The 13,655-nt window shown below is 34.6% G+C and overlaps 1 protein-coding gene across 2 annotated transcripts in view; it reads left to right on the forward strand.

Moving 5' to 3' along the window:
- Window positions 1-13,655, forward strand: part of LOC148179265 (limbic system-associated membrane protein) — a 138,443-nt gene that overhangs the window by 72,825 nt on the left and 51,963 nt on the right. For both annotated transcript variants that reach the window (XM_088030552.1, XM_088030553.1), the window contains exons 2-3: window positions 1,934-2,056; window positions 8,487-8,687. In XM_088030552.1, coding sequence (XP_087886678.1) covers window positions 1,934-2,056; window positions 8,487-8,687 — 324 coding nt within the window. The remainder of the gene's footprint in view (window positions 1-1,933; window positions 2,057-8,486; window positions 8,688-13,655) is intronic.

Consider the following 13,655-nt stretch of genomic DNA (forward strand, 5'->3'; position numbering starts at 1 on the left):
CTAGGTTAGTCACCATGTTGAAAAGCGTAATTTTTCCGAGCGTCCACACACAACCCTAAGCAAGTTATCTCAGGATAACAAAGGTAAAACCAAATAGTGCCTTCTGCTGGAGTGTTAGATCCGACACTCGGTCTGTAACAGCGCGGAACATTTAATTAGGTCAGCGGTGCCAATTAGGCAGCCCATTTCACATCGCTCTCAAATTGTTACATCGCAAGGATCGACCTCTTCATCTCGGTCCAAGATTATGTGGGGGCGACGATGGCGCAACTATGTGAGGGGGTATTTAAGCGCGCAGAAGACGTTACACTAATTACAGCAAATTTAGAGCAGTAACATGGATAACATAAACTTCACTAATAATTAAAGATTAACGACACGTAGGGGCTGCGTCGGTGAAATATTAGTTTCCACCAGAAATCCTTGATGCATGACCAGATGAACGGAAATAATTTATTGCTATTAATAGATTACAATAATAGCTATTAATCAAAGGGCGAGGATTATCTGATTTTCTCTGCTACACTTGACGGTGTTGAAGCTTACAGGGTGTTGCAAGCTGGCGTTTTCTTTTTATTTAAGAATCACTCTACTGAGCGCGTTTATCGCAATTTTAATCTGCTACTTCAACTCTGCCGAACCTTAAAACGGACATAAACTTCACTTATAACGCATTTTGTGTTTAAAGACAAATATTAATCCCAAAATTGTGTGGCTCAAGTCGCAGTAAAGGGTAAAAGATTGCTTTTCTTATTGACAATAAAGTCTTTACACGTTTTACCAACGCATTTATATCCTATCATTTTGTACAAAACAAGCATTATTAAACTTGGTAGAGTTGTTTAAAAACGCAGCAAACTTTACGAGTTTGCTCGTTCTGAAATAATGGTCTACTCAATTTCAAGTTAGTGGGAATCTATTGATAGGTTTTTCAAATGTAAATTTTATACAATTATAACTTAAATATTACATGTCATATTTCCAACATTTGTGTACATGAAGGCTACTTTTTATGTCCACTTGAACTCGCATTACAATGGTTATTGAAAATTACATTTCCCGATAATTAACAAATTGACTTCCAATACACATCAAATATTGAAACGGAAAGCTAATTTTCTAGGTAATTATGTTATCATGCCAGTGCAAGTGTAGTTAATTTTTAAAATATCGAACAGCAAACGATGGTGGTAAACATTTAACTTCACGCTCAATAATGTGATAAAATATGAGATTTCGTACATTTGCATTGTCCCGGTTGTATTTGTTAACAGAAAAAATAGCTCAATGTTTGAATAGGTATTAAAGTATTAAAAAAAGCGTTTTTGCTAGTTTGTCAAACATTTTACCAATCACTTTCCTCGTATTTTTTTAATGTTCAAACATGGAAAGTCACAGAATCCAAGCACTCTCCATTCGACGAAATTACTAAACAAATACGTCTATTGTTCAGCCAATGAAAAATTCATAAACCGTGCTGTACCATCCATTCAGCAATAAAAACACAGTTCGCATTTGTTCGATGCGTTCAATATTTTCCTTTATCACAAGTGTCATTATGTCGTTTCGAATACGCAATGTCAATCGAAAAAGTCCTTAATTAAACGCTTCAGAAGCACACTCACCAAAACAAACACTGTAAAATCGACCATAACTCTGTTATCGAATGCTTATCAAAATACTCTAACATGTCTGTAAAATGCAATTTTTCCTCTTGTTTTAAAACATTGACGTTTAAATTTTGTTTGTAAAACGCAAAATTGCGGATAGAGCTTGTTTTGTTCGAGTGACGAGTGTTGGTCTGGAATGGGATAATTTCCCGGGCCATCAACATTAGTCCTGAATGCGGTGATATTAGGAAGCTTTCTGGTAACTAAGTGTTGGGAAATGGATAGCCACGGACATGTGTCTCTAATTATTGTCCTCTTTCCAGAATCCTGGCAAGCGGGCATCAAGGTCGATCCTGCCACACTACCCACATTCCTCACGTCAAGTCAAGTGTTTAAGGTCACAGATAAGGATACGGTCATATTGCCCTGCGAGGTTTCCAATCCGGGTAAGATATGTCCACTTTATTTTATTGTTGCTCATGTGTATCTTACATTCTATTGCATGCTGTGACAGAATGTACATTGAATATTTGACTCGGAAAATCAAGCAAAAAGTTGATAGAACCGGACGTTTTGATTGGGGAGAAAAATCAACTTTAATAATATGCTGTTGGTAGGAATTTATAAAATTCTTTAAACATTTAACGTTTCTACCGTGTTTCCAGGATATTAAGTAAAACACAACACTGTCAAGCTTTACTCAAACAAACAACGCCCACTGATGGAAAAATTATTTACGTTAAAATATTTTTTCCCGATTTCAATTCGGAAAACTCTCAAGCTTCGCAGTTTGTGTAGTTGAACCAAGTTAATTACGTTTCTTTGGTTTGACGTTCGAAGTTGAAACAACAAAATATTTCACAGTAAACACCATTAAAATAAATTAAACGACAATAATACACAACGGCCGCGACTTTAATATAACCGAGCGCAATAATCAAACTTTAAGGAATACTTTTAAAGCTAATAGAAAGTTTTATTTAATATTTACTTTACAACTGCTCTTGAAGTTATTGGTTTTTAAGATTTCAACTGAGTGATTGGAGCAATGTCAACTTAACAGAAGTTGTCTGTTCCATTTCATTAATTTTATTCTTATAGTCGATGGCCCATGTCTTTAGATTAGTGTTTGTCACTTCCATCTTTCTTTCTCATTGGAAATCCTTCACCCAAACCTGCAAGAGACAGCTCATTTAAACATTATTCCGAAGTCAAAGCTTAGGATTTTGTATAGTATTTATGACAAAGGTTTAATGGCTGGTGAGGAACAAACTAATTAAGGGTAAATAACCGGAATCCTCCACTTTGCAATTATTATAATGAGAAGATATTTTTGTTAGATAAGTGGTTTGAAAACCGAGACGTTTCTGATACATATGTGTCACATACAACAAACAGGTGAAGCTTCGTATCACACCATTAACTAATGTGGGTTCCACAAAAAGAGAGTATAAAGATAGATCATAAATCTTACGCAGCAGTTTGTTTAGTCCAGATTGTCAGATTGACCTTCCTTCCGGCACGCGCCACATTTGTCACGTATAAGGTCTACTGAAATCTGAAATTTCCAACGTTGCTAATTTCATCGTAAAAAAATAACTGGTTCAATTGCTATGAAAACGTTATAAGATATCGTCAACATTTTGTGCCAGGAAATGAAGTCGCGAATATGTTTACAAAAAATTACGTTATTTTCGGTATCGTGCAAGATTCATATCCCGGAGACATGATTCCAGTTATGTTATGGAAATATCAAAAATTAAATAAAAAGAGCATTGTGTGTTAACATAGAATTCTCGAAGACGTGGAAATACACAATTGAAAAAGTAAGCAGGTTTTGAAATATCAGATATGTTATACGTACAAAATTTCCAAATCAATCTTGCTCGAGCCAAGTTATTTTCTGAATTACCTGAAGAGTTTACGATGTAAGGAGCCGATTTCGTAGGACGAATCTGAACCGTTCGTTGGAATAAGAATTGCAGAATCAAGAGTTTCCATTTTTTAAAAATAGGAGCATAATGAACAAGGGCAAAAAACGTCGCGCCCGAGCCAATCTAAATTTCCAATTAGACTCATTCTTTCCGCCTGCAAAGGCAATCTATCCTCGAAATAATTATGCACCCGCCTATTTTTCTCCTAATGAAATAAAATTAGCGGATTCGGAATGTTCCCTCAGCGTCTAGAAATCAGCGTTCGAATCCTACGAGAGATGGCGGAGCAATTGCAAACTGGAAATAACTAGAATATCCTGAATAAAATATAGAGTTCCGCTCAGTCGGTAAGTGAGATAATAATCCGATGGCTCAGTCGACCCACTTCCGGCGGAAGTCGTCGGCTATCGTCTGATCGATACACGCTCCGAAATTATTCCACTCAATCACTTCGAATATTTGGGAGTCATTTAGATTGCAAAAAAGTTCCAACCGCGGATGGGTTGCGAAAACAAACTGTGCAGTCTAGACGTCCACATCCGATGGATTATAAAAGAACATTCTATTTTCGCTGCGGGAAAAATATTTTTATCTGATTGAAAACCGAAGAACGAAAGTATCGAGTTAAAAAGATTAAAAAAGCAACATGCCGAATTACGTTCAAAACAAATCGGTTGGAAGTTTAAAAATCCTGATTTTAAAGTTCGCTCACTATTACTGGAGGCTCTTTCTCAGGACGACCGCTCACAATTTTCGATTAGCCTGAATTTGAATTACGTGCTCTTCTACCGTAAACTATAACCCCAAGACCTAACTTTCCAATAAACCATTTCCGAATAACTAATTAAAAAAATGTTAAACTTACTCTTGAATTAATTTCACTGTTTTGGCTCTCAACAACATAAAATCGATAACACAGTGATGCGGTATTGGAATTTAATGATGAGCTCCGTAACTCTAACGTCCTAAGGGTCGTATCGTCTCGATTCATTAATTATTCATTGTTTCAATTAAATATTCACCTTAAGACAAACGTGTATATGATGCTATCGATCAGATTAGGTTTGCTGAAGAGCAGTGTACGTATAAATATTTAATACCGATTTATTCTACTCTGTTCTATTTCTATAAAAGACTAAAAGAGGATCATAAAATATTACTCATTATTCCTTCCAGTAATAACACCTTATTGATCATATACTTAAAGGGGTGTGCTTTTAATTTCAAGTGATATTACTGTTTAATAATTAAATGAAGATTGGAAAAATGTGTAAAATTCTTCGGTAAGAAACACTTTGCAAACTATCTAAGTGTTAATTTTTTTATGAATATCATAGTGACGCATTTCATAATAAAACCACAGACTGTCAAAGTACAAAGTACGATATACCTTTGGGAAATATTAATCAAAGGACGTAATATTTCAGATAGTTTGTTTTATGAAACTTCCACCATTTATAACAAACCTCCTCTTTAACATATCGTAGCAATTTATAAATGAAAACAAACAATAAAAATCAGCATTAAATTCAATGGACTTGGTGGTTGCATTTGCTCTTGAAAATAAGACTATCGATTAATGCAAGTTTGTGCTACATTATGCATGTAGCGTATTTACATTTATTTCCACACAGGTTTAGCGCTAGGTGTATCATGTTGTTTTATTGTAACTGAACTTCAATGAATAATTTATAACTCGTTATGATTGGATGTTCGGACTTTAGATTGAACAAAAGGAAAACGACAATTTAGTGCTATTTCTGGCTTTAAGAGAGAAAAATAAAAATCCGCGCGAACAATTAACAGAAACAGAAAGCCATTTCGCTTCTGTTTCCCGTAATAAACATTTATTTTCACAACAATTTATTGCTTGATATGAACAGGGAAAGCATCAAACAAATGCCCGATAGCGTGCAGAGTTAACGCCTTTCATACCCATCGGATACTTTAACACGATCTACTCTTACATCGATTTTCCGCGCGCTAAATTAATAGCTAGTGAACGACAAATGTAGGGCAAAAATTCGGCCCCTCGCTTTAACGTTTGCACTCATTTCTTGTATGCATAGACTAGAAAAATAAATTGTAGGAATTTTAACAGTTATAGAAAATGTATTAGCGGGATATACCTAATATCCAAAAAATATTATCTTAAGAAAAAAAACTCAATTAATATAATTTGACTTTTTTAAATTTAAAGTCAAACATTCCAGGAATAATTTTTTTAGTCGATGCGTGCAAAAAATGCAACATTTTAACACTCAGTATATTACAAACTTAAGCCTTCTGGCCAAAATTATCCACTGGGAATTTCTAAAGCATTACGTACCAAAGTTTCATTCAAATTGTATGCAAAATTTTTTGTAATGTGGTGCGCTTCACTTGGAATTACTCAAATGTTACAGTTCTGCCCACAACTGATAGACTAATTAAAACAACTGCTTATTAAATTACCACGGTAAACTCTCTGGTGGAACTTTTAAATGAGGAATGGTGCATAAATGAATACACAAAACTGAGACACATAAAAAGTGGCACCTGAAAATCTAAGGCGCCGCCTGCGGTACGGACTCAGATTATGATATTACCTGTCGTAATTCCGCACTTAATAAAGTTACAGCGCCGTCAAATTAGTTTCCGAGTTTATAATTAAAAAAGTTACCCTATTTAAATAGTGAGTTTTATACAATATCGTTGACGCGGACAACACATCATGTTGAATTTCAATTAGGCGATGTCACAAAATGCTTCATTACGGAAATAAATAAATGGGAGCGAAAATTAGTTAATGCTACAATATGTCCAGTCCCTAAATTAAACGGAAATCCTCGTCAAACACCAACATGTCGAAAAAGTCCAAGCTATTGCATTTAAACGAGCCAAGTTGCTCGTGCAAACTAGTCACTAATATCCGTTGCAAGGAATTCATTGCAACAAAGTTTCCTGTATGAAGAATTTGCAGAATAGCGCCAAATTACAATGCACCGAACTGCAATTCACTAAAATCGACAGCAGTTCATACATTATACATCCGAAAAGTTGCCAGAGCCGTAATCGCTCTGTGTGTTTAGGAGGACAGTAGTTTTGACCCATTTGTAACTATTTTTTTTATAATCCTGTGCAAGCTTTTATGGTAAAAGTTGCTCTAATTAACAGTGTTAATCTCGCAAAAATAAAATTAATTTTGTTTACTTTCTGATCAATACAAAATATTGTATAATACATTTCAAATTTCAATATTTTGGGGGGAAATTTGTTCAACAGTTAAGCGTAAACAAGTAATTCAAACAAACACAACTGCTATAAAAATCGTAATACCGCTTAATGCGCAACAAAGAACAGACCGATAGAATTGAGTACGCCATCACAATCTTAATTAAATATTTGAGAAGATTTTGCGCATATTTTGAGGATTACTTTATTTTTTGTCCGTCGAGTTTTTGATATGTGGTATTTTAATTACAACATCAATTAGGTCGTCGGTGACATTTTCTCATAATTAAAAAAAGAGTTTGTCGTATTTAGCACGGTACATTTATTTACGCAATCCGTGAAATTACTTGAGAGAATATTTGAAGTGACAATTTTTTGGGCGAATAAGTTTCCATCTTTAAGAGTTCTTTCACGTAATGAGCTATCCCAAGGCAGTAATTGTCAGAAAATACATAAACAAGAAGTGCGCAACTTCCATTATAAAGTTTAGAACAATTTTGAAGGAAACAGTTTGAAACTTTAAAATTTTTATCAAATTGAACAAAGCCTGCGTGAGTTTTAGCACGATATAGAACTATTAATATCTTTTTGATTTTTGTGAGCAGTTGTAAAAAGGCGGATTTCACGGGAATATTCCACATGATAAATGTTTAACAGAAAAGGAAAAGCTTTTCCGTGTAGCCATTCCATTTCGCGTTTTTATACTACACATAATTTTTATTATTTTGCTTCTTATTTGAGAATTTTCATCATATGAGCAAGGGAAACTTGAGATGTCGACTTTTTCAGAAGCCGGTTGCGGAGAACTGCAATTAACATTTAATCTCTTATTGCGGCGACGTAAATTCTCTAAATGAAATTTAAAATTTTTAATCAACGAGCGACGCTACAATTGCAACATTCTTGCTCTGCAAGTTTTCTCTGGGAAATCACAACTTGGGCAACAACTGCTCATAAATTTTACTAGCGCTAACGCCACAGTCTACATACAAAAATGAGGGTATTTACAAGATTGGGACATACTTGCACTTGCAACAAAAGACAAAATTGCACGTAAATTGTTGAGAGAAACAATATTAAAACGGAGCTTTACCGGATGGAGGGCTTCAAATGTCAAAAATAACTAGATTTATCCGCCTTCCGCCGGCATTTAACTTTTTGCCAGTACATAATGACGTAAATTGAAAATGCGATCTGGTTTAAAACAGTCTGCTTAAAAAGGCCATTTTTATCCAGATTATGGACATAACTCATCCCTTTAATTGGGCACTGCGTTCCGCTTCTTCCTGAGTCCCTTGCCACATGCTATAGCGACTTGTTTGCGAAATAATGAACTTCATAAATTTACCTTTCGTCCAGAAAAAAATGAATGGCTGACTCCACAAGAATCGAGATATAAATTTTCGCGCAGGCTTTTATTTTAGGGTTTCTGTCTCTGCTCATTATTAACTGATAACAACAGCACAGTATCTTCCTCATTGTCGGAGCAACTCTTATAATAAACTTTGACCGTTCTCAAAAACACAAAGAGCATATTTTGTTTCAGTAGCTTTTTAGACAATTATTATTATTTACTTTTTTGTCGAACATAAAAGCGAATCTGGAGCAATCTGGAGGCAACTTTCCCTATCTCGCTGTAGTTTAGCTGGATGTTTGATCCCTCTTTAAAGTTAAACTCCGTTAAATTGGCCCGGCAATATTTCTTATTTGTGTCTGTTCTGTTCTTTAGGTCCGTACGTGCTAGCCTGGAAAAAAGGTATCGCAGTTCTATCGGCTGGCAACGTGAAAGTATCTCCGGATCCCCGTATCAGTCTAGTAAATGGTTACAGCTTGGAAATTAAAGAAGCAGGACCACAAGACGCCGGCGATTATGTTTGCCAGATCGGGACTCTAGAACCGAGGGAAATCACGCACACGGTCGAAATTTTAGGTAAGTTATTTTAATTTATTCAGCTTTTATGGAAGTTTACAGTATTCTAATTTATGTCTGTTTTATTAACTTTTCGGTCTATTTACTCTCCACGGTTTTAAAGAGGAAAATTTAAAGTTAATGCCCATGCAATTACATGAGAAGGGACGAAATATATTGCAGGAGTTTATGATTCATGATTTGATTAAAAACAACTAAAATGACGGCGCTGGAAGGGAGACTTTATTAAACAAAAACTGCATTTTACATATGAATACATTATTATTCTTGTCCTAGATTGTATTTATTTAATTTTATTCATGGTTTAAAATTGCGCCCGGCGCAACCACCAGTTTTTTATTTTTAAAAATTGATTCTATTTTTGGTTTACATAACAAAATATTGAATACCTTTTAACGAATCAGAAAGCAAATTGAGTTGCAGCGGATACAATTCTTTCTTTTTAATAGTAAAAATAATTGCACAATAACTGCACGTTTTAAGCCGGTTTAGGTTTTTATGTGGGAATTTAAGTGAGATGGTGCCAAAATTAATCGAAAATTTTGTAATTAGCATCTAAATAGTCTTTGATCGTTTTAACACAGCGTCGTCACGTTACGGATATTCGTAATTAAACAGATGCTCTGATAGGTCGTTGTTGCTATCAGAATATTCTCACCTCATCAATTATAATTATCCAGAACATTGTCACTTTTGGGTCACTGAAAGATACAATTAATTAAAATTTAATTCTGGCTAATGCCACCGCCTAAATTAGTAGATGAATATGAACTCTAAATTCAGTATCAAACAATGTCGTGACAGACGAAAAGATATTTCCGCCTAAAAATGTACGGTCCGTGTTTTTTATTGGCCCGATTATGTTCTGAAGATTTCTTTTAATTTAAAACCGCTTCGGTGCACGTTCTCCAAAGGCCCGATATAACTAAAGGTAAAAGTAAATCTTTGAAAAGAAAAGCTCCTTTTATATGGATCTAAAGAAATCCAGTTTTTATTGCTTTCAACTTGGATGATTAAAATGGAATTTTATTCCGCTTTGATATATGATCGTTATGGGTTTCGATTCAAAAAAAATCTTCATGTTTATTCCTCGTGAAAATGCATCTAAATTGATGCAGTAACTGCCGGAGTTTCCGAAACACGAACTAGTAAATCTCTCCGCATTTATCACCAGCGCTAGTTTTAATTAGTAGAACCGGTGATTGGTGGCACTGCGTCAATTATCTCACTTATTCCAAGTTTTAAAAGCCCCAGAGACGCGCTCGAATTATTTTCGTCAGTTACATATCACTTACTTCATATCTAGAGCCTCATTAAATTTCTACTCCCTTTGGGGTTGTTTAGTTTAATTTACTGGTAGTAGTGGCAAAGTCTAAGACTTGGAGCTAAGTTTACCAAAACTTTCAAAACATTGATTTTTGCTTTTAAAGTTTCTTATGCCTGTATTATCCGATAGGAGGAATTTCGTTTCTTCATTAATTTCTGCTTCATTAACCATAGTTTAGAATCTAGATAGTCATTTTTTTAATTCTATTTGACTATTTTTATCTGCGTGAGTTGACGTTGAAAGAATGAGACTGCGGAGATGTCGCACTAAAACTTATGAAAACTATAAATTTTCTAAAGCTTGCAGTTATTGAAAGTTATGTAAAATGGCTCTCGATATTTTCGGGAATACTACCAAAAGTTGTAACGTTCTATCATTTATTTAATTCCGACGTTTTCCTCCATTTTCCAGTACGCTTCTTCAGGAAATTAATAATTGTCTGATTTAAAATATGCGTTCAACTCGTCAAGGTTGGATGTAGCGTTTGTGTAAGTTATGCCATTATAATCCGTCTGTTGAATTTTGATGCCGATGTTTCTGGGTAAATTGTACAGATTCTCGGAAGAGTAATGCTATCTGTGAATTAAATTTTACTGTTGTTGGAAAATTTTGTGGGGATTCTCTTTTGAGATTTGTTGATGATCTCCGAACAAATAATTTATAAAAAATACTCTTCGCCAACTGGAATTGCTTAGCAGTTTCCTATTGTCTTTTTTAAGAGCGTCGAAATCACTTTGAAAACTTAGCGAATTAGACTGGATTATCTAACTCAAATCCTTTTCTGGTAAGTTTTATTATCTAGAACGAGCGTGCATTACAAGGAATTTAGTGCACTTATTACCTGCTTTGTAACTTTGCTCGACAGATGACATTTACCAAAAAGTTAGAGTTGCATCTGACAGGAGTTTTAAAACTCCCTTCCCGCGTCAACTTAATGTAACGATCAAAACGTCTTTGTTTAAAAGCACAACTAACATGGCAACCGGCCGCGTGAATTACAGCAACGGGTTTAATAGTCTCAAATTAGCATATTAACTCAAGTATAAAGTAAGACCTGGTTGCCAGAATAATCATTGTTAACGGCGAGACGTGGTATGGATAATGACACGTAATGAATGAAAGTGAAGCTAATGAAGTGGTTCATGCGTAACTCTAACCACTTCGCCTTTTCCTAGTTGAAAATAATCCGCTCAGCTTAAATGTGTGACGGTAACTTTGCACTTAATACATAACCGCCTCTTTAATACATAACAAGACAGTAGTGCTTCAGAAGTTTGTGGATAAAACGCCTCCGTCAGATTATCAAATTTCGCTAAATGCAACGGATAGCAAGTTTGAAAATTTCGTCTAAGAACAACAAACAAAAAATAAAGCGCTAATGTTTGTTAAGAGCAGACGCTATAAATTTCAGGATCCGCAAAAAGACGAGAATCTGTCTCAACTACTCACGCCGTGTCAGCTATAAAATCTTTCATATTCCCTTTCATAATCCAACAAATGAAAATAATAAAGGAGCCATTACTTATCGACAATGGTCTAAGCTCTTGTGCTGGAAATTCGTACGAGACAAAGGAACTAGCATGGTGATTGCTTCAAACGGGATGGAAAAGTCGCGCCGCTAATTGAATTAGGAGAAATCCACATCCTTGCATTATTTTTCATTCTGTCTCGCTGTTTCATTTAGTCTTAATGCGCTTAATCTCTTCCCGCTGGTACCTACATGTTCCACTTCCACTTCGTTATTTCTGGAACTTAGTCATTAGAGAGAAGTTGACCTCGAAGAGAAACGGCAAAGCGAAATTGGGTGTATTCTAGTGACGATTTATGTCTGGTTGCCCACTAACTATACTTGAAACGAACAGAACTAAATATACACGAATCCAAATAATTCACTCTTAAAACCAGAAAACGTCGGGAGCCTTTTTAACTCAATAGCAAATTTAGTTTTTTGTCGCAGGTGTACTTAGCACCACATTCTACAGCTTTTATCTTTAGACGCTTTCAAAAGCTTTGAAGGAGTATCGACACGAATTCCAGATACTCAATCAGTAGTTACTTGAAATGGTTGCAAGAATGGCGTTTTCAGCCCTGCTAACTAGTATCTATATCATCTGGATATTTTAGCGTAAACAATAGCGTTTTACAATAGCAACACGCAACTCTATGTGCAGATTTTTTTTAAATAAAATTTTCCATGTTTAAGATGACAAACGAGCTACCCCACAAAGCGTATTATTCATTGTGATATTGATTCACATTAGATTTATTACATTGTAAGATTTATTGCATGTCGTATCGAACCAAATTTATAGAAACGGCAACACATCGAGGTGTAATTTACTTAAAGTTAAAGGTAATCATTTTTACATTAATTTCAGTCTCAGAGGGAAAACGTTTTCCAAAAGTAAACGCGAAGAGAAAATTTTACGTTTTGTTTACTGTTATTGGCAGTTGCTTCATCTTGGGAACTCCTGAGTAAATTTAATCTTTAATAGAGACTTAACAGAGTTTTTGCAATTGAGAATTAAAATGCGACATTGCGATTAGATGTAAGTTTTTCCAAAATTATAGCAAAATGTTTATTTTTAGAGCAGAGCCAAAAATTTATTTTTGACAATTTTTACATTATTGTATGTTTTTGAAGACAAGTCAGCGGTCAAAACATTAGCACGTGATAATTAAATAAAAAATATATTTTGCTTATAATCAAGTATGTACAGTACTCACGCGAGAAGCTTATAGCGAAAGCTCGCTCACATGCAGTTTCTTAGCTGCTCTAGTGAGCCGCATTGTCACTCGGTCTTTTCGGTCTTTGTGCTCTAAATAGCTATTTCGAAGTACTTTTGCTACTGGGTAAATTTCCATGTTTAGTTTGTTTTTAAACTGAATTAAATAACCATATTAATGATCAAGTAATACAAATTTTAACTTTTATAGTAAATCAGAAACTTTTTTTTGTTTATGATTGTGGTAATCTCCTAATGGTAGTTGGTACATAGTTTGAACATTTCAGCAATGAAATGTGTAGAGATTTTTATTTCTGATCGACTGGCTGGGTCAAAACCCAAATTTTTAGCATAGAAAATAGAAAAACAATCAATCTAAATTTCTTTCTATATTTTTTGGAGGGATTTATCCGCCTCCTGACCATACCCATCAAAATTACAAGTAGGTATATGTATTTAAATTGTTTTTCTACTAGTTTTTAGGTAGATAACTTTATCGATACAAAATGCCTATATTTATTACAAATAAATTGTCCGAAAGCAATACAAATATTTAATTTTCTCGCTAACGAATAAATAATGACAAGCTGGAGACAAAAACACTATTTTTATTACCTAACATTTATTTCAAAGGCATGAGATGTGTAATTTTATATAACTTAAAAAAAAACAGAATAATAAATAAATAAAATCGTCAATGAATAATAAAATCCAGTTTACAGTCTTTGTTATAAACATTGCCGCTACCCAAATTTTTGACTTCGCACCCACGAGCCCATCGATTATAAATTTCACGAAACATTTGTCGATTCATTCTCTGTCTGTCAACATTCAACTGTGGAGCTGTACGTGAACAGTTTGGTATACGAGTAGCGACATAAACTACACATTCTGGCGAAATATCAAAAGACAGCT

This window comes from Gnatocerus cornutus, chromosome 2, assembly GCF_029298725.1.
Source record: "Gnatocerus cornutus isolate USDA-ARS CGAHR chromosome 2, icGnaCorn1.1, whole genome shotgun sequence".
In the NCBI taxonomy this organism is placed as follows: Eukaryota; Metazoa; Arthropoda; class Insecta; order Coleoptera; family Tenebrionidae; genus Gnatocerus; species Gnatocerus cornutus.